The following is a 21,454-nucleotide window of genomic DNA, read 5'->3' as shown; positions in this document are numbered from 1 at the left end:
CCATTGGGACCTCATACAACAGCCTAACCCACCTGACAAACCCCTCCCCAAACCCGACCCTCTTCAGCACCTCCCACAGGTACCCCCACTCTACCCTATCGAAGGCTTTCTCAGCGTCCATCGCCACCACTATCTCCGCCTCCTCCTCCCTCGCCGGCATCATGGTAACGTTCAAAAGCCTCCGCACATTCGCGTTCAACTGTCTCCCCTTCACAAACCCTGTCTGGTCTTCATGGATGATCTGCGGCACACAATCCTCAATCTTCGTGGCTAAGACCTTCACCAGCACCTTGGCATCTACATTTAGCAAGGAAATCGGTCTGTAAGACCCACATTGCAGGGGATCCTTGTCCCGCTTCAGGATCAAGGAGATCAGTCCCCGGGACATCGTCGGGGGTAAAGCCCCCCCCTCCCTTGCCTCATTGAAGGTCCTAACTAACAGCGGGCCCAACAGGTCCATATATTTTTTATAGAAGTCGACCAGGAAACCGTCCGGCCCCGGTGCCTTCCCCGCCTGCATGCTTCCTATCCCTTTGATCAGCTCCTCCAGCCCAATCGGGGCCCCCAGTCCCGCCACCAGTCCCTCTTCCACCTTTGGAAACCTCAATTTGTCCAGGAAACGGCCCATCCCTCCCTCCTCCCGTGGGGGCTCGGATCGGTACAATTCCTCGTAGAAGTCCCTGAAGACCCCATTGATGCCAACCCCACTCTGCACCACGCTCCCTCCCCTGTCCTTAACTCCCCCGATCTCCCTAGCTGCGTCCCGCTTCCGAAGCTGATGCGCCAGCATCTGGCTTGCCTTTTCCCCATACTCGTAGACCGCCCCCTGGGCCTTCCGCCACTGCACCTCCGCCTTCCTGGTGGTCACCAGGTCGAATTCGGCCTGGAGGCTGCGCCTCATCCTCAACAATCCTTCCTCAGGTTCTTCCGCAACCTCCTGTCTACCCTCACCATCTCCCCCACCAACCTCTCCCTCTCCCCCCCGCTCCCTCCACTCCTTGTGGGCCCTGATGGAGATCAGCTCTCCCCTCACCACCGCCTTCAGTGCCTCCCACACCATCCCCACTCGGACCTCCCCGTTGTTGTTGGTCTCCAAGTACCTCTCTATACTTCCTCGGACCCGCTCGCTCACCTCCTCGTCCGCCAACAGCCCCACCTCCAAGCGCCACAGCGGGCGCTGGTCCCTCTCCTCCCCCATCTCCAAGTCCACCCAATGCGGGGCGTGGTCCGAAATGGCTATTGCCGAATACTCGGTATCCTCTACTCTCGCTATCAGCGCCCTACTCAAAATGAAAAAGTCGATTCGAGAATAAGCCTTATGGACATGTGAGAAGAATGAAAATTCCCTAGCCCCCGGCCTTGCAAATCTCCAAGGGTCCACCCCTCCCATTTGGTCCATAAATACCCTCAACACTCTAGCCGCCGCCGGCTTCTACCCGTCTTAGACCTGGAGCGATCCAGTGCAGGATCCAACACTGTGTTAAAGTCTCCCCCCATTATCAGGCCCCCCACTTCCAAGTCTGGGATCCGACCCAACATAAAACCCTCTTCGTCCCAGTTCGGAGCATACACATTGACCAGTACCACCCTCTCTCCCTGCAACTTACCACTTACCATTATGTACCTACCGCCATTATCTGCCACAATGCTCGACGCCTCGAATGACACCTTCTTTCCCACCAAGATCGCCACCCCTCGATTTTTGGCAACTAGCCCCGAGTGAAACACCTGACCTACCCACCCTTTCCTCAGTCTTACCTGGTCTGCCACCTTCAGGTGTGTCTCCTGGAGCATGACCACATCCGCCTTCAGCCCCTTCAGGTGCGCGAACACGCGAGCCCGCTTAACCGGCCCATTCAGTCCCCTTACATTCCAGGTTATCAGCCGGATCAGGGGGCTACCCGCCCCCCTCCCCCGCCGACTAGACATGACCCCTCCTCGGCCAGCCATGCGCCCGCACCCCACACCCGGCCCGTTCCCCACAGCGGCATACCCCCGTCTCGATCCACCCCACTCGCTCCAGCTCCTTGATCTTAGCAGCAGCAATTCGATTCCCCCCCCCGGCTAGGACCCATCCTCACTGGTTTACTCCCCCCATTGCACTTCCGCAAGTCAGCTGACTCCTGCTGACCCCGGCCACTCCCGCCTCCCCTTCGACTCCTCCCATTGTGTGGCACACCCTCCTCTCCCGCTCCCCATTCACAGGCTCTCCCCCTCCGTTCTAAGCGTGGGAAACAATCCTCGCTTCCCCGCCCCGGTCCCGCCCCCCCCCCAGTCTTCGGCGCAGGAAAAAATCCCGCGCTCTCCGCCTACCAGGCCCCACCACCAACCAAAACAGTGCCCATCCCGCCCCATCCACCCTCCCCAACCCGAAAGAGAAAAACACAGAGAAAAAGAAACCCAAAACAATGCAAAGGCCCCCCCCCCGAACCAAAAATAGGCATAACATATCCACCGCAGTCCCCAATCGCCCATCCCGACCCTCAGTCTGTGTCCAGCTTCTCGGCCTGAACAAAGGCCCACGCCTCCTCCGGAGACTCAAAATAATGGTGCCGGTCCTTGTAGGTAACCCACAGTCGCGCCGGCTGCAACATGCCAAACTTCACCCCCTTCCTGTGCAGCACCGCCTTTGCTCGATTGTACCCGGCCCTCCTCTTCGCCACCTCCGCACTCCAGTCCGGATATATCCGAACCTCCGCGTTCTCCCACCTGCTGCTCCTCTCCTTCTTGGCCCACCTGAGCACACACTCCTGATCGACGAACCGATGGAACCGCACCAGCACCGCCCGCGGAGGCTCGTTAGCCTTGGGCCTCCTCGCCAACACTCTATGGGCCCCTTCCAGCTCCAGGGGCCCCTGGAAGGACCCCGCTCCCATCAGCGAGTTTAACATGGTGACCACATAGGCCCCCACATCCGGCCCCTCCAGCCCCTCTGGGAGGCCCAGAATCCGCAGATTCTTCTGCCTCGACCGATTCTCCATCTCCTCGAACCGCTCCTGCCATTTCTTGTGGAGCGCCTCGTGCGCCTCCACCTTTACCGCCAGGACTAAGATCGCGTCCTCATTGTCAGAGATCTTTTGTTGAGCCTCTCGGATCGCCACCCCCTGGGCCGTCTGTGTCTCCAGCAGCTTATCAATAGAAGCCTTCATCGGCTCTAGCAGGTCCGTTTTAATCTCTCTGAGGCAGCGCTGGATACCCTCCTGTTGCTCCTCCGCCTACTGCCTCCACGCTGCCTGGTCTTCGCCCGCCGCCATTTTGTCCTTCTTCCCTCCCTTCTTCTGGTCCACCACCACCTTTTTTGTCACCCCGCTCCTAGTTAAAGCCATATACTGACGGGGAGCGATTATTAACTCCTTCCCACACCGGGAAATGTCGAAAAAGTGCCCGTGGGGGCCCTGAAAAGAGCCCAAAAGTCTCGAGAGGAAATCCTTTTGGCAGTGTTAGCTTCACCAATCTGCCCCAAAATGTCTGTGGAAACTCCTGAAAAAGGTCTAAGAGTCCGTTCCAGATGGGAGCTGCCGAATGTGTGACCTACTCCTCCATGGCCACCACCGGAAGCCTCGTCCCCGCTTCTTTAGTGGCCTTGGTGAGATCTTTTCACAGTTGTTCCCTCTGCTGTTAGAATTCGCTTTTGATAAAGGTCCTCAGGTCAGTTTGCAGCTTTAAGCTTGCCCTTCCCCTGCCTGCATGCTGGAAGAGGCCCAGTTTATCCTGTTGCAGCCAAATCATTTACTGTTTCTGCCGGGCCTGGTAGCCAAAAGACACAACACTCCTGGGGGACACTGACAGGGGAATGCTGCAGTCTTCTTCCCACACCGGGAAATGTCAAACAAATGCTGTGGGGGCCCTGTAAAAGAGCCCAAAAGTCCATTCCAAGCGGGAGCTACCGAATATGCGACCTAGCTCTGCATAGCCGCACCCGGAAGTCTGACTTGAACACCTACGGTGTCTTGCTCAGGTACACTTTCTGGATGCAGTGACTGCAATGCACAGATGCAAATTTTCCCCGCAGCAGCCAATCCCGCCCTAGAATTTTACAGCGCAGTACAGGCCCATCGGCCTCGATGTTGCGCCAACCTTTGAATCCACTCTAAAGCCCATCTACACTATTCTCTTATCGTTCATATGTTTATCCAATGACCATTTAAATGCCCTTAATGTTGGCGAGTGCACTACTGTTGCAGGCAGGGCATTCCACACCCTTACTACTCTCTGAGTAAAGAACCTACCTCTGACATCTGTCTTGTATCTATCTCCCCTCAATTTAAAGCTATGTCCCCTCGTGCTTGACATCACCATCCGAGGAAAAAGGCTCTCACTGTCCACCCTATCCAATCCTCTGATCATCTTGTATGCCTCAATTAAGTTACCTCTTAACCTTCTTCTCTCTAACGAAAACAGTCTCAGGTCCCTCAGCCTTTCCTCATAAGATCTTCCCTCCATACCAGGCAACATTCTGGTAAATCTCCTCTGCACCCTTTCCAATGCTTCCACATCCTTCCTATAATGCGGCGACCAGAATTGCACGCAATACTCCAAATGCGGCCGCACCAGAGTTTTGTACAGCTGCAACATGACCTCATGGCTCCGTAACTCAATCCCTCTACCAGTAAAAGCTAACACACCGTTTGCCTTCTTAACAACCCTCTCAACCTGGGTGGCAACTTTCAGGGATCTATGTACATGGACACCGAGATCTCTCTGCTCATCCACACTACCAAGAATCTTACCATTTGCCCAGTACTCTGTCTTCCTGTTATTCCTTCCAAAACGAATTACCTCACATTTTTCTGCATTAAACTCTATTTGCCACCTCTCAGCCCAGCTCTGCAGCTTATCTATGTCCCTCTGTAACGTGTTACATCCTTCCGCACTGTCCTCAACTCCACTGACTTTAGTGTCATCGGCAAATTTACTCACCCATCCTTCTACGCCCTCCTCCAGGTCATTTATAAAAATGACAAACAGCAGTGGCCCAAAACAGATCCTTGTGGTACACCACTAGTAACTGGACTCCAGTCTGAACATTTCCCATCAACCAACACCCTTGGTCTTCTTCCAGCTAGCCAATTTCTGATCCAAACTGCTAAATCTCCCTGAATCCCATGCCTCTGTATTTTCTGCAATAGCCTACCGTGGGGAACCTTATCAAACGCTTTACTGAAATCCATATGCACCACATCAACTGCTTTACCCTCGTCCACCTGTTTGGTCACCTTCTCAAAGAACTCAATAAGGTTTGTGAGGCATGACCTACCCTTCACAAAACCGTGTTGACTATCTCTAATCAAATTATTCCATTCCAGATGATTGTACATCCTATCCCTTATCAACCTTTCCAAGATTTTGCCCACAACAGAAGTAAGGCTCACTGGTCTTTAGTTACCTGGGTTGTCTCTACTCCTCTTCATGAACAAGGGGGCAACATTTGCTATCCTCCAGTCTTCTGGCACTATTCCTGGAGACAATGATGACGTAAAGATCAAAGCCAAAGGCTCTGAAATCTCCTCCCTAGCTTCCCATCGAATCCTAGGATAAATCCCATCCGGCCCAGGGGACTTATCTATTTTCACACTTTCCAGAATTGCTAACACCTCCTCCTTAAGAACTTCAAGCCCTTCTAGTCTAGTAGCCTATATCTCAGTATTCTCCTCGACAACATTGTCTTTTTCCTGTATGAATACTGACGAAAAATATTCATTTAGCACCTCTCCTATCTCCTCGGACTCCACGCACAACTTCCCACTACTGTCCTTGACTGGCCCCACTCTTACCTTAGTCATTCTTTTATTCCTGACATATCTATAGAAAGCTTTAGGGTTATCCTTGATCCTACCTGCCAAAGACTTCTCATGTCCCCTCCTGGCACTTCTTAGCTCTCTCTTTAGGTCCTTCCTAGCTAACTTGTAAATCTCAAGCACCTTAACTGAACCTTCACGTCTCATCTTTACATAAGCCTCCTTCTTCCTCTTAACAAGTGATTCAACTACTTTAGTAAACCACGGTTCCCTTGTTAGACCACTGCCACCCTGCCTGACAGGTACATACTTATCAAGGACACGCAGTAGCTGTTCCATGAACCAGCTCCACATTTCAATTGTGCCCATCCCCTGCAGTTTCCCTCCCATCCTATGCATCCTAAGTCTTGCCTTATCGCATCATAATTGCCTTTCCCCCAGCTATAACTCTTGCCCTGCGGTATATACTTATCCTTTTCCATCGCCAAAGTAAACGGAATCGAATTATGGTCGCTATCACCAAAGTGCTCACCCACCTACAAATCTAACACCTGTCCAGGTTCAGTTCCCTCTACTGCCCTCTGCTGGATGCTTACCTTGACTTGAACACCGAGGGTGTCTTGCTCAGCTACACTTTCTGGAAGCAGTGACCGCAATGCACGGATGCAAATTTTCTCCGCAACAGTCAATCAGCAGCTCCGCTCTACTGCCCTCTGCTGTGTGAAGTCAGCTATGTTTCCCTCTGTGTGATGCTCTCTGACACTCAATCAATGTCACCGGATCGATGTAGCAGTTTTACTCCTTCCTCATCATCGATGCAGGGCTGGCGGGGCGGCTTTGTGTCTTAAACGCTCCCAATTGTAACTTGCTCCTGGTAAGGATGGGCCCAGTAACAACGCAACACAAAACTGTACATGAAAGAAGTTAACTTGACGTGCGATCTTTTGTAGTTGTTAACCGGACAGGAGTCCGAGGGAACGCCGCTGTCATCGTTCTTTTCCAAAAGCCCCCTGCTGTCGACCTGACCTGGGCGGGTGTCCTGTCCTGTCAACGTTAACCCTTCCCCTTTCTTGCCAGGTTCGGCGGGCCTGAGTGTGAGGCAGAATTGTCTTTGAAACTTGTTCTCTGGTTGCCCCCGCAGTTGCCTTCACCGGCCTTGGCTTCACCGCCTTCTACCTGGGAGGGAAGCTCCACTGCTTCACGTCGAGGGGCCGTGGGAAAGGATGGCGACTGTGCGCCATGTTGATGCCCTTTTACGTGGCGGCCATCATTGCTCTGACACGGGCCTGTGACTACCGGCACCATTGGCAAGGTGAGGGCTACGGGCACTTTGCGTGCGTCGCCTCGGGTTGAACTGTTTCTATCCGATATCAAATGACCCGACTCTGATGTCCACTGATGCCGGGATCCATCTGGTCCTCCCGATTAGAGTTGGAGCAGCGGGGGGAGAATTGGAATCCAGTTGCATTTTGTTCCTTTCTCTCTGTCTCCAGGAGGTGATGTCCTCCGTCCCAGGATCGATACCCGGCTCGGTCACTGTCTGTGCGGAGTCTGCACGTCCTCCCTGTGTCTGCGTGGGTTTCCTCCGGGTACTCCGGTTTTCTCCCACAGTCCAAAGATGTGCAGCTTGGGTGGATTGGCTGTGCTAAATTGCCCTTTGTGTCCAAAAAGGTGAAGTGGGGATACTGGGTTACAGGGATATGGAGGACGCATAGGTTTAAGTAGGGGGTGCTCTTTCCAAGGGCCAGTGCAGATCCGATAGGCCGATTCTAACCTTGGGAGCGGCCTCGTGGTTTTTGTCCCCCTCTGGCCTCAGCTTCAGCTCCTGCGACACTCGGCTGCTGTTGTACGAACTCGCACCAAGTGTGGCTCCCCCCAATCCCACACAACCTGCTCTTTTGTAGAATTTCCTCACGGCTGGCTCCCATTGACCCTCTGAAACCCACTCGGGGGCCCCTCCAATCCGGCCTATCTCTGCCTTCCTCCAATTCTGGCCTTTCCCGCATTTCCCACTTCCATCGGACCCCTGTTCCTCAGCAGCCTGCTCCTTCATTGTCAGGAGTTCCCATCCCCCTCCCTCTTCAACCCTCTACCTCTTTCTCTCGCCCTCATCGTAATCCCTCGCGTTTTGAGCAAGCTGTCAGTGGTCCATTCCTAATTGTGCCTGTGTGACTTGCTGACCATTTACTTTCCTCGTGCTGCTGTGCAGTGTGTGGTGCTGTTTAACAGTGGTAGTGCAGGCTGATTGGGCCTGGCGTTCTCGGCAATGGCCCTCAGATTTTCCATCCCGGAACAGAACCTGGCCCCGGGGCCACTGGGTTCACATTTTGCAAAAATGCTGCCAAGCTTCTGGTCCAATCCGAGATGGGCTTCTGCAGAAGTCAGATTGTAATTGGATGGGGGTGGACAGCGGTGTGATGGAACAGAGGTGCTCGGAGCGAGAGAAAGAGGAGCGCTCGATGTGGGCGAGAGGGAGAGTGGGATATGTGTGGGAGGGGGTGTGAGTGTGTGTCGGAGAGGGGGCTGAGTGCGGGGGAGGGGGGGGGGGGGATGGTTATGTGGGTCCAGTTAGCACAGGGCTAAAGAGCTGGCTTTGAAAGCAGACCCAGGCAGGCCAGCAGCACGGTTCGATTCCCGTACCAGCCTCCCCGAACAGGCGCCGGAATGTGGTGACTAGGGGCTTTTCACAGTAACTTCATTGAAGCCAACTTGTGACAAGCGATTTTCATTTCATTTCATTTCATTTGAGTAACAGATTTCGAGCATCTCTCTTGCCATTCAAAATGACAGAAAGCAAGACTTCAATCTGTTTATAGTCGGAGAACCTTTCAGATTACCCACCCCGATGATGGGTGCTACATCCAGGGGCTATTGTTTCATTTGAAAAATATTTTATTGAGGCACTTATATATTCTCACAAACAGAATCACAAATCAAAACTAAAACAACAGGGCTGCATTTAACAAACTCAACCAAACAGCCCACCAACCCGCTCCCCCCATTTCCCAGCTCTCCTGCTCACATCGTAACTTTTCTCCAAGAAGTCGAGAAACGGCTGCCACCTCCGGGCAAGCCCCTCCACAGACCCCCTCAAGGCGAACTTTAGTTTTTCTAACCTGAGAAACTATCTGGTCACTCACCCACTCCCCCGGTTTCAGGGCCCCCGGGTCCCTCCATTCCAACAATATCCGTCTCTGGGCTACCAGGGAGGCAAAGGCCAGGACATCGGCCTCTCCCGCCCCCTCCAAGGTCTTCCGACACTCCAAAAGTCGCCACCTCTGGACATGGAACCACCTTTACCTTCAGGACCCCCCGGACATAACGTGGGCAGACCCCTGCCAGAATCCTCCAAGCTTTGGACACGCCAAGAACATGTGGACATGATTGACGGGTCCCCCCCGTACATCGCCCACACCTGTCCCCCACCCCTTCGAAAACCCTGCTCCTCCTGGCCACAGTCATGTGCACCCTGTGGACCACCTTAAGCTGGATAAGGCCAAGCCGGGCACACAACAATGATGCATTCACTCTCCTCAGGGCCTCCACCCACAGCCCAGCCTCCAACTCCCCTCCCACTTCACCTCCCCTATCGGGGCTCCCTCCCAATACATCAGTTCCTTGTAAATTTCCGCCCCCTTCCCCTTCCCCTGTTCAAGATACCATCCTGTCCTATAGCCCCTGGGGCAGCAGGTGAGGGAAGGACGGTACCTGCCTCCGAACAAAGTCCCTCGCCTGCAAATACCGGAACCCATTCCCGACGGGCAGCTCAAATCCCTCCTCCAACTCCCCCAAGCTCGGGGAGCCGCCGTCAATGAACAGATCCTCAAACCGCTCAATCACCGCCAGCTGCCATCTCTGGAATCCCCCCCCCCCCCCCCCCCGCGCACCCCTGCACCCCCCCCCCCCCCCCCCGCGCACCCCTGCACCCCCCCCCCCCCCCCCCCGCGCACTGCGGAACAAACTGGTGATTTCCACAGGGAGGTGTCCAAACCGAGGCCCTCTCCAGCCTCAGGTCCTGCCGTCACTTTAGACATCCCCAGATGTGCGCTCTTGACCGGCGCATTCAACCCTCTCGCACTCCATGTGGAGTGGTCAGGAGGCACACCACCAAATCCCTTCCTGGGCCAGCTCCAGCTTGCGTCCCGCACCCCCTCGCGTCCCGCACCCCCTCGCGTCCCGCGCCCCCCTCCGCGTCCCGCGCCCCCCTCGCGTCCCGCACCCCCTCGCGTCCCGCACCCCCTCGCGTCCTGCACCCTCCTCGCGTCCCGCACCCCCCTCGCGTCCCGCGCCCACCTCGCGTCCCGCGCCCAACTCGCGTCCCGCGCCCCCCTTGCGTCCCGCGCCCCCCTCTCGCCCCGCGCCCCCCTCTCGCCCCGCGCCCCCCTCTCGCCCCGCGCCCCCCTCTCGCCCCGCGCCCCCCTCTCGCCCCGCGCCCCCCTCTCGCCCCGCGCCCCCCTCTCGCCCCGCGCCCCCCTCTCGCCCCGCGCCCCCCTCTCGCCCCGCGCCCCCCTCTCGCCCCGCCCCCCCCCCTCTCGCCCCGCCCCCCCCCTCTCGCCCCGCCCCCCCCCTCTCGCCCCGCACCCCCCTCTCGCCCCGCACCCCCCTCTCGCCCCGCACCCCCCTCTCGCCCCGCGCGTCCCTCTCGCCCCGCGCGTCCCTCTCGCCCCGCGCGTCCCTCTCGCCCCGCGCGTCCCTCTCGCCCCGCGCGTCCCTCTCGCCCCGCGCGTCCCTCTCGCCCCGCGCGTCCCTCTCGCCCCGCGCGTCCCTCTCGCCCCGCGCGTCCCTCTCGCCCCGCGCGTCCCTCTCGCCCCGCGCGTCCCTCTCGCCCCGCGCGTCCCTCTCGCCCCGCGCGTCCCTCTCGCCCCGCGCGTCCCTCTCGCCCCGCGCGTCCCTCTCGCCCCGCGCGTCCCTCTCGCCCCGCGCGTCCCTCTCGCCCCGCGCGTCCCTCTCGCCCCGCGCGTCCCTCTCGCCCCGCGCGTCCCTCTCGCCCCGCGCGTCCCTCTCGCCCCGCGCGTCCCTCTCGCCCCGCGCGTCCCTCTCGCCCCGCGCGTCCCTCTCGCCCCGCGCGTCCCTCTCGCCCCGCGCGTCCCTCTCGCCCCGCGCGTCCCTCTCGCCCCGCGCGTCCCTCTCGCCCCGCGCGTCCCTCTCGCCCCGCGCGTCCCTCTCGCCCCGCGCGTCCCTCTCGCCCCGCGCGTCCCTCTCGCCCCGCGCGTCCCTCTCGCCCCGCGCGTCCCTCTCGCCCCGCGCGTCCCTCTCGCCCCGCGCGTCCCTCTCGCCCCGCGCGTCCCTCTCGCCCCGCGCGTCCCTCTCGCCCCGCGCGTCCCTCTCGCCCCGCGCGTCCCTCTCGCCCCGCGCGTCCCTCTCGCCCCGCGCGTCCCTCTCGCCCCGCGCGTCCCTCTCGCCCCGCGCGTCCCTCTCGCCCCGCGCGTCCCTCTCGCCCCGCGCGTCCCTCTCGCCCCGCGCGTCCCTCTCGCCCCGCGCGTCCCTCTCGCCCCGCGCGTCCCTCGCGCCCCGCGCGTCCCTCGCGCCCCGCGCGTCCCTCGCGCCCCGCGCGTCCCTCGCGTCCCGCACCCCCGTCACGTCCCTCGCGTCCCGCACCCCCGTCACGTCCCGCACCCCCGTCACGTCCCTCGCGTCCCGCACCCCCCGTCACGTCCCTCGCGTCCCGCACCCCCGTCACGTCCCTCGCGTCCCGCACCCTGTCACGTCCCTCACCCCCCTCGCGTCCCGCACCCTGTCGTGTCCCTCGCGTCCCGCGCCTCCCTCGTATCCCGCGCCCCCCTCGTATCCCGCGCCCCCCTCGCGTCCCGCACCCTGTCGCCCCCCTCGTATCCTGCGCCCCCCTCGTATCCCGCGCCCCCCTCGTATCCCGCGCCCCCCTCGTGTCCCGCACCGTCGCCCCCCTCGTATCCCGCGCCCCCCTCGTATCCCGCGCCCCCCTCGCGTCCCACACCCGCTCGCGTCCCACACCCGCTCGCGTCCCTCGCCCCCCTCGCCCCCCCCTCGCGCCCCTCCTGTCCCGCACCCCCTCGCGTCCCTCGCGTCCCCCGCCCCCCTCGCGTCCCGCACCCCCCTCGCGTCCCGCACTCCCTCAGGCCCGTCATCGACCCTCCCCATACCACATCTCAAAAGCCCCTCCCCTGTCCCTCCTGGTGTTATTGTTAAGGAGTCGTGGGAGGATGGCTTGGCCAGGGGTTATGTGTGGGGGTAATGAAGCTGGTGACTGAATGTGTGACCGCGCCTTGTCCTCATTCCTGATATATGCACAGATGTTGCTGGAAAAGACTTGTTTACATTGGATTTGTGTCCTCACCGATCTCGTGGTAAACAGGCTGTCAGCATTATGAGCATGTTGGTGGGTAGGGGGGACGCTGACGCACCTGGAGCTGGGTGTGCAGACAGTCTGGGGGAACCCCCGGTACTGGAATGTTCACCTTGACTCGGGGACCTATGCAAGCGAGCAGCTTCCCAACTGCTGTGCGCGAGGAAACTGGTGTTCCGCCCTGGACTAAAGTGTGATATTCTTCTTTCCATTCCCTGCAGATGTGCTGGCTGGCTCTGTGATTGGGCTGACCGTGGCGTATACCTGTTACCGACAGCACTACCCCTGTCTGTCTGACCCCGATTGCCACAAACCCTACCTGAAGACCAGACTGTCGCCGGCGCAGGAACGGAAGCTGTCGAACCCCAGCTTCAAACTGGACGTGTAGAGAGCCTGCACCAGGATCTGCAACCTCCCTCTCACCATGTTCACTTGCTTTCCCCTCCCTTTTTTTGGGCATTATATGCACATATTTATAATGGGACCACCTTCAACATTGTAATGAGTGGACATTTATACATGCGCGCACACACCCACCCTCTCACATGCACACACACCCCATTGTCTCTTACATACACACACAGAGGCACGCGCGTACACGCATACACACAGGCACACACATGCAGGCACCCACACGCACGCACACACCCTACTCTGACACGCGCACACACACATTGACACACTCTCAGACACACGCACACTCACCCAAAACATGTGCAAAGCAAGGGAATTAAATGGACCAGCAAAGCAGCAGAGAATTTCAGATTTTATTGGTTCATGAAAGTTAAAGCAGTTGATTTTACCTATTTCTAAACAATTTTTTTTTTTGTCGTTTTTGCTCGAATCTAAAAATTTGCAAATAAAAATACAGATAGTATGAAGGCAATATTTCACCATGGTTGTAAGAAGTTGCGACTTTGAGATGGCCCCCTCCCTTGACCGAGGTCATGACAGTTTGAGTATAATTACCCCTGAAGCACTTGTCCTGCGGGATTAATGAACTTCAGCGCGGGAACAACTGACCGCTTCACCAGGACCCAAGTGGCTGAGGTTTATTCCGCAGAACGAGGGGTTGATCAGGCCCCTTGACGCGAGCACCTTGTTGTAAATCAGGCTGTGATGGCTGGCGATCACTGGAATTATTGTGACGGGGCTAGGAAGAGGGGAGGGGAGGCGCGACCATCTTAAAAGTTGGCTCCTTTAACAGAATCTTATTTACATCACTCCCAGGTCAGTTCGGTGTCTCTGACATTGATGCACCCAGAATCCCGGGCTGTGCCTCCTTGCCCCATTCCGACACGTGGCTCCTGACGAGGGGGCAATTGAACCCACCCTGGCCTGGACAAGGTGAGCTGACAATCCTCTCTCCCTTTTCAAACGGTTCTGGAAACCAGGCAAAAGGCACAAGGGCAAAGCTGGTTCTGTCTGTGAGGTTTCCGTCCCTTATCCCTTGTGGTGGCAGAATACTCAAGTTTGAAGAAAGAAAATCCTGTTCTTTTCGTTTAAGATGATCACCTTGAACAGGGAAGGACTACTGATTGGTTTGCTCGGTTGCTTGAACGGACGGCTGAGAATCAAAGTGACACACAGGCCCAGGAGGGGGGGGGAGGACGGCATTGAGTTTTTAACCCAAATCGGACTGCTTCACCCTCGCACATCTTTTTTTTTTAAACCATTGCAAAGTTCAGTTCCAATTCTCCATTCGGTGTGAATTCTATTCGAAGAATGGCTCTTGGCCCTGTGAGTAGTGTCTGTTCTGGGTAGCGTGGTCACTGGCTTGCGGGCTGTGGACATGCCCGTTGTCGTGAGCTGTTGGGGGCAGACAGACCCTCGACTATTCCAATCATCATTCCATATGGACCAGAAATGAACAGCCAAACCCCCCCTGGATTTGTTCTCGGGTCTATCCGCTTGTTTGTGCTGTCGTTCCAGAGTTACTGCCTGGTGTATTTTCAACTGAATTTGACGTGTTTCCATGAACTATCTCTTGCCCTCCCAGATGTGTGTGTGTTTGAGCTGTTAGCATTCCGTTTGCTGCAGAAACTGTCTTGACCTTCACCGCCAGGGGACAAGTTGGGCTGGCTGTGTGTGGGGGGGGGGGGGGGGGGGGGGAAACAGGTCTGGGCAAATGCGATGCACCGTCGTCTGTCCAGACAGAGGCTGGTGTCGCCAGGCTCCAGATTGGAAACAGGCTTGGGGGCGCAGTAGTAGACAGGCTGCACGCCTGCCCACACCTTGCTCTGCGGCTGCTCCAAGGACGCAGCCTCGGTCGATACATTCCCCCCACCGTCACAATTTGGTGGCACTATCCCGGTCTCGAGCTCGGCGCGCTGCATGGCCACAACCTCGGAGCTGTCTGCTGGTTGGACCTCAGAGTGAAAGTCTCCGCCCCATTTCTCTCCTTCGGTTAGGTGGTGGGCAAAGAGAAATGATTTCCCCTGGCAGGAAAAGTCACCTTGTTGGCAGTGCCACCCGCGATTGCGCAGGCCCGGGTGCAGCAACCTTCCACACAGGAGGTATCTGAAATATATAAATACAAACAACCCTCCTGATCACCAAACTTGCTGCTGCCTTCTCATCTTCCTCACACACACACCCAGGGTCAGAGATTCCTTTACCATTTTACGGAATGTGCATTTCCCCCAGAAATTGGTGGTTGCAGGAACATAGTATTGTCTCTCCTGAGTTTCTCGATTCACCCAATGTACTGTAAATATCCAGGGGTGGGGGGGGGAAACTCGACAAGTTTTATTCCCTGTGTCTCGTTGCAATATCTGAATTAAGTAACCTCGCGTCAACCCTGTGTACTGATTGATGGAAGCTATTCTCTTTGTGTTCAAATAAAACAAAGACCGATATTTAACAAAGACAGTCGGGGTGCTCTCTGCTGTTTTTCCCACGAAGCCTTCGCTTGCGCCGCGCACTGTCGAGAGGGCCGGTTGGCCAGCCGCACTCTCTCTCTCGCAGGTCAATCCAGGTGCCTCTCTGTACCTCAGCACCAACAGGGTCTGTGTCTGGGCACAGCTCTCCAGGTGGAGTGATGTGGCAATATGTGACACTGACCATTTTGTTGTCCCCACTCGGGTTCATGTTCCACCTCAGACACTTGGGTCTGGCACCGCAGGGGGCAGGGGTGTGCCTGCCGCACTCTGTGCTGCTGTCACATGTATAAGGCACCATCGTGCCCTTGTAAAATATCTCATTGCCACCTCTGAGGAGGGCAGGGTGGTGGTGTGGTCCTATCGTCTACTTGTCCTCTGGGTATTAATAACATCTTTTGCCATTTAATCTCTCCCGCTCTCTTGACCTGCACCCCCACCCCTTTCTCAGCAGCATTAAGAAGCACCCTTGCCACCTGTCTCCAATTGCCAAGCAGGGTCGGGCGGAACCCAGAACGCTAACTGTATGTGTGTGTGTGTGTGTATCTGCGGGTATTTGTTTCCAGGAGTTTCTGTTTTGGCCTGACTGAATTCTGTGCACCTTCACGTTGCTGCAGTTTGTGGCAGCTTTCTCTGCCACTGCACTGTCGGGGGGGAATTCTGAGGTCGTAACAGGCACACAGTAAATGCGGGTCTCTCCTTTTTCCGTGAGGTTGACATTTCACTGCGAGAAGTGGGGGATGTGATCTGCAGGGTTGGGGGTGAACCCTCGGGATAATTGGAAAACAGCAAATCTGCCCACGTCAAGTGGAGTGGAAAGCAGACACAGCCCTGAGGAAAGCTCAGTCGGGGGGGGGGGGGGGGGAAGACAGTGCACAAGCTCAGTTTGGAAAGATTGTAATTGGGGGGGGGCTTGCCAACAGTCTGACAGCTGAGAAGGTGCCTGTGAGTGTATGACAATGTTTTTCCCCTAAATTTAGAGTACCCAATTCATTTTTTGTCCAATTAAGGGGCAATTTAGCGTGGCCAATCCACCTACCCTGCACATCTTTGGGTTGTCGGGGCGAGACCCACGCAGACACGGGGAGAATGTGCAAACTCCACACGGACAGGGATCAGGATTGAACCCGGGTGGTCGGCGCCGTGAGTGCTAACCACTGCGCCACCCCGTAAGTTTGACAATATCAAGTACACAGCGCATCGAATTGTCGCAAATTGATGTAACTTCATCCCCCTCCCTTCATCTGCATTCCGCGTGGTTTGCTGGCGGTGGTGTGATCCGGTCAGTGTGTGGCACCCCCACTTCTTTCCTCAGCTGGCCACACAGGGGCTGTGAATGTTCGAAAGTGAGTATGACCCAGAGCAATGCACTCACCTCGCCCACTGAAGTCCTCACTCCGGGGATGGAGGACACATGGCAACCACTGTGCACAGCGCCAGGTCTCTCAACCAGCCGGGCGATGATGAGCAGGGATCCTGTTCTTCGGGGTGTCTGAGCGATCAGGACCCTGCTCTCTTGTTTCAGTCTGAGAGCAGGTCACACGTGGCACCTCCGCCAGTCTGCACTCTGTATCTTCACAGCTGAGTGAGGTGGGTGTTGGGGACAGTTACTGCTTCAGACCGCCTGTATCCCCCCCCCTCGTTCTTCAACAGCCTCAAACCCTGCTGATCCTGATCACGTTTCCCCTCTCCGCCCCCAAATGCAGAGAACTTGAACCTCATTGAAGTCTAAACCGTCCTCCTACCAGAAGTAGAACGTTTATTTTCCAATAATACTAAAGTGTGGTGAAGGGATAGTTAAACCCAGGAGAGGAAATGTAAACGTAGCAGCTAGGTTTGGTTCCATGTCGTGATGGGGTGTGTGACATGGCAATGTTGAGGAGGAAGGCAAATGCTGTTGCTGGGATGGAAACCAAGGTGCTGAGCAGGTTGGAAGTTTAGTCTTCCAGCGTTGTTGCTACTTGAGAGATGGAGTTCACCACTTTTAGTATCGGCAGCAAACAGTGAGTGGTGACCAGCTAACAGGAGGGTGATGCGGACAATTATTCTGCCAATCCTCTAACATTGAGAGCTTTCTGAAGCAATGGGACGTGGTGAGTGAGGGAGGGGGATATGTGTGTTGTGGAGTGGGGGGGGGGGGAGAATGTGTTGTGGAGGGGGGGGGGGGGGGAGAATGTGTGTTGAGGGAGGGGGGGGGTGAGAATATGTTGTGGAGGGGTGGGGGGAGAATGTGTGTTGAGGGAGTGGGGGGGGGAGAATGTGTGTTGTTGAGCGAGAACCAGCCCCCACACCTTCACCAGGTTTGATTGTTTGATCCTGCCCAGGAGGCTGCTGGTGTGTGTCGTGCTCAGCTCAAGGGGGAGTAGATGTCAAGTAAGAACTCGACAGGCTGCTATACAGGGCGCTCAGAGTGGCGAAGCAGTTGTGAGGTTGGTTTTGCAGAGTTTCGTCTTGCGAGAACCCGGTTCAAAGCTCTCTTGGGCAACTTGCTGAGTTTTAATTGGACCTGGGAGCTGACAGTGTCATTTGGATTACGGTAAAGGCAATGGAGAAATGAGGTGACGACAGTTAGCTTGGACGGGTTGTCCTTAGAGAATTGTTGGGGTGAGTGGTTTTTGGTGAGGTACAATATTTGCAGCTCTTATGGGAATACTGATGAAGTAATGAAGGGAGCAGCGATACGCCAGCAGTTTGCAGCCACTAAGCAGCACGGAAATCAAACCCAAAGGGTCAGGATTGTGTGGAACGGATGTAAATGTTAAGTATCACCCAGTGAGGGTTGAAATAAGCAAGCTCCAGTGGCTTGGAGAGCAGGAGAGCTCTGCCAGTGTGTGTGAGAGAAGTGAGTTCAAATCCCAGGAAGGATTTTAGCCCGGGGTGCACTTGTGTTTTCATCGACAGTCCCGAAGGGGGCAGAGATGTTAAGTATAAGATCCAGACGTTGTGAAAGCATGGAAGGTAGAGTGGCTGAAAGGATGCCCACTCACCTTCCTGCGATAGGGGAGGTATGGAGGAGACAGGTTCAGGACTAGCTTAGGGTAGTTGGGTCAAGGGGGGGGTAGAGTTGAGCAGTGGACAGAGGGGTCAGAGGTGAAGGTGGTGTTTGGGGTAGAGTTGAGCAGTGGACAGAGGGGTCAGAGGTGAAGGTGGTGTTTGGGGTAGAGTTGAGCAGTGGACAGAGGGGTCAGAGGTGAAGGTGGTGTTTGGGGTAGAGTTGAGGTGAAGGTGGTGTTTGGGGTAGAGTTGAGCAGAGGAGGGAGGTGTGACAGGACCCTGCTCGTCCGGGAGAGTTGGAAGGAGCACGAAATGCAAGCTAAAGGGCAGGGTCCTAGAACCCAGAGAGGGGGGGTGGTTTTGGAGAGAGGAATGAGGATCGGACTGCAGAGGAGAGTTGAGCTGAGGGAGGAGTCGGAGGAGGGAGGTGTGACAGGACCCTGCCTCTGGGAGAGTTGGAAGGAAGGGAGGGAGGGAAGGGAGAGAGAGGGGCAGATGGTAATAATGCATGAATGGCATTCTCCAAGCTTTCAGTGCAGTCGCGACGAGTCGCTCCCCCCAGGTTTTGGAGGTGGGGAGAAATAGGAAGAGAAAAAGGGGGGAGGCTGCTGTGGGACAGTACCCCTGAATCTGCCCCAAGGGCCACTCTCCCAGACGGGCAGGGTCCTGTCACACCTCTACACCACCCTCACCTCTGACGCCTGCTCAACTCTCCTCTGCAGTCCAATCCTCATTCCTCTCTCCAAAACCACCCCCCCTCTCTGGGTTCTAGGACCCTGCCCTTCAGCTTGCATTTCGTGCTCCTTCCAACTCTCCCAGACGAGCAGGGTCCTGTCACACCTCCCTCCTCTGCTCAACTCTACCCCAAACACCACCTTCACCTCTGACTCCCTGTCCACTGCTCAACTCTACCCCAAACACCACCTTCACCTCTGACCCCTCTGTCCACTGCTCAACTCTACCCCAAACACCACCTTCACCTCTGACCCCTCTGTCCACTGCTCAACTCTACCCCCCTTGACCCAACTACCCTAAGCTAGTCCTGAACCTGTCTCCTCCATACCTCCCCTATCGCAGGAAGGTGAGTGGGCATCCTTTCAGCCACTCTGCCTTCCATGCTTTCACAACGTCTGGATCTTATACTTAACATCTCTGCCCCCTTCGGGACTGTCGATGAAAACACAAGTGCACCCCGGGCTAAAATCCTTCCTGGGATTTGAACTCACTTCTCTCACACACACTGGCAGAGCTCTCCTGCTCTCCAAGCCACTGGAGCTTGCTTATTTCAACCCTCACTGGGTGATACTTAACATTTACATCCGTTCCACACAATCCTGACCCTTTGGGTTTGATTTCCGTGCTGCTTAGTGGCTGCAAACTGCTGGCGTATCGCTGCTCCCGTATCGCTGCTCCCTTCATTACTTCATCAGTATTCCCATAAGAGCTGCAAAATATTGTACCTCACCAAAAACCACTCACCCCAACAATTCTCTAAGGACAACCCGTCCAAGCTGACTGTCGTCACCTCATTTCTCCATTGCCTTTACCGTAATCCAAATGACACTGTCAGCTCCCAGGTCCAATTAAAACTCAGCAAGTTGCCCAAGAGAGCTTTGAACCGGGTTCTCGCAAGACCAAACTCTGCAAAACCAACCTCACAACTGCTTCGCCACTCTGAGCGCCCTGTATAGCAGCCTGTCGAGTTCTTACTTGACATCTACTCCCCCTTGAGCTGAGCACGACACACACCAGCAGCCTCCTGGGCAGGATCAAACAATCAAACCTGGTGAAGGTGTGGGGGCTGGTTCTCGCTCAACAACACATTCGCCCCCCACCCCCCCTCAACAACACATTGCAGCTGCTCAACTAAAAAAAATATTTACAGTACCCAATTCCCCCCCCCAAAGGGGCAATTTATTTACTTAATTATTAGAGCTACCCAATTTATTTTTATAATTAAGGGGCAATTTAGTGTGGCCAATCCACCTACCCTGCATATCTTTGGGTTGTGGGGGTGAGACCCACTCAGTCACGGGGAGAATGTGCAAACACCACACGGATGGCAACCCAGGGCCGGGATGGAACCCGGGTCCTCGGCACCGTGAGGCGGCAGTGTTAACCACTGTGCCACCGAGCTGCTCAACTCTTTGTGACTTCAATCTCCCACTTCCCCCCCTTAACCTCTTGGAAACGGCACCTGACTGTCCAGTTTCTGCCGCCGCCGAGTACATCACCCTGGGTCGCACTAGCTCAACACACTTTCTCTTCAACTGCAAAGGTCTGGTAGGATCAGAACTGACACCAAGACTCCAAGGGTCGAGCGCGGAGCTCCAGTTTCATGTTTAAAGACACCCCTTCCAACCTCCATGTGAGAGGTCCAGCATTTAGCCTTCACCTTCTCCCAGCCTCTCAATCTCTTTATCGTTCTACCAAGTGGAATTGGGAGTTCTGAAATCTGAAGGCAAACTGGGGATGTCAACTCGAGTCTCAAGCAAGAACATTTCCCCCCCCCCCCGCCCCCACTATCCTCTTCAATCCCTTCTCTTCTTTGGAGATGGGGGTTTTCGCTGCACCAATTCAAAGGATTAAAGTTATGAAAGAGCACCCACAATTGCTCAGGGTGAGCACCCCCTGGCTGTCGGCACACACGAGAGGCTCTGCACTACAGTTTTGTCCATAAGATCGGGTGATATAGTAGCAGAATCAGGCCACTCAGCCCAACACGTCTGCTCCGCCATTCAATCACTTCTCCCCATAACCCCTGATCCCCTTATTAATCAAGAACCCATCTATCTCTGTCTTAAAGACACTCAGTGAATTGGCCTCCACTGCCTTCTGCGGCAAAGACTTCCACAGATTCCCCCCCCCTCTGGCTGAAGAAATTCCTCCCCATCTCTGTTTTAAAGGATCGTCCCTTTAGTCTGAGATTGTGTCCTCTGCTTCTAGTTTTTCCTACAAGTGGAAACATCCTCTCCACGTCCACTCTATCCAGGCCTCGCAGTATCCTGTAAGGAGCGTTCCGCACCTTTGGGGCGGCGCGATGCCCGACTGATTTGCGCCCTTTTGGGCGCCAGCCGGCGGTCATTGCGCTGTTTCCGGAGAATTTCGCCCCTTGTCTTTAAAATCCACCCCACCTGTGGAACATTAGGATTCGTAGAGTGCTGAAAGGGCCATTCGGCCCATCAAGTGCACCGTCTCTCCCCCCGCCCCCCCCCCAACCCACCTTGGTCTGCTCCTCCAACCTATCCCCATAACCCACGCAGTCAGGGGGAGCAGTGCAGACTCCACACAGTCAGTGGCCCGAGGTCGGAATCGAACCCTGGTCCCTGTCGCTGTGAAGCTTCTAAAGCTGCTCCAGCCGCAGTGCCCGACGCCGCTGCAACTAACTTTATGTTCCCCACACAGGGAAAGGGTCCATTCACATCCCGGAGACCATCCTGCAAAACGTCCAAAGCTCACAACTGCCAACCTCCCCGTTTTTGAGAAAAGACACTCATTAAAACTTCAACACAGCCACCGGC

The 21,454-nt window shown here is 56.2% G+C and overlaps 1 protein-coding gene across 6 annotated transcripts in view; it reads left to right on the top strand.

Moving 5' to 3' along the window:
• The window catches only part of LOC140396838 (phospholipid phosphatase 4-like), a 53,225-nt gene extending 40,284 nt beyond the window's left edge, over positions 1–12,941 (top strand). For all 6 annotated transcript variants that reach the window (XM_072485599.1, XM_072485601.1, XM_072485595.1 and 3 more), the window contains 2 exons: positions 6,880–7,050; positions 12,282–12,941. In XM_072485599.1, the coding sequence (XP_072341700.1) occupies positions 6,880–7,050; positions 12,282–12,448 (338 nt within the window). In that variant the 3' untranslated portion in view covers positions 12,449–12,941. The remainder of the gene's footprint in view (positions 1–6,879; positions 7,051–12,281) is intronic.
• Positions 12,942–21,454: the final 8,513 nt, after the last annotated feature.

Source organism: Scyliorhinus torazame, chromosome 20 (assembly GCF_047496885.1).
Source record: "Scyliorhinus torazame isolate Kashiwa2021f chromosome 20, sScyTor2.1, whole genome shotgun sequence".
Taxonomy (NCBI): Eukaryota; Metazoa; Chordata; class Chondrichthyes; order Carcharhiniformes; family Scyliorhinidae; genus Scyliorhinus; species Scyliorhinus torazame.
The sequence above is the reverse complement of the archived record's forward strand: the minus strand, read 5'-3'. Positions and strand labels throughout refer to the sequence as shown.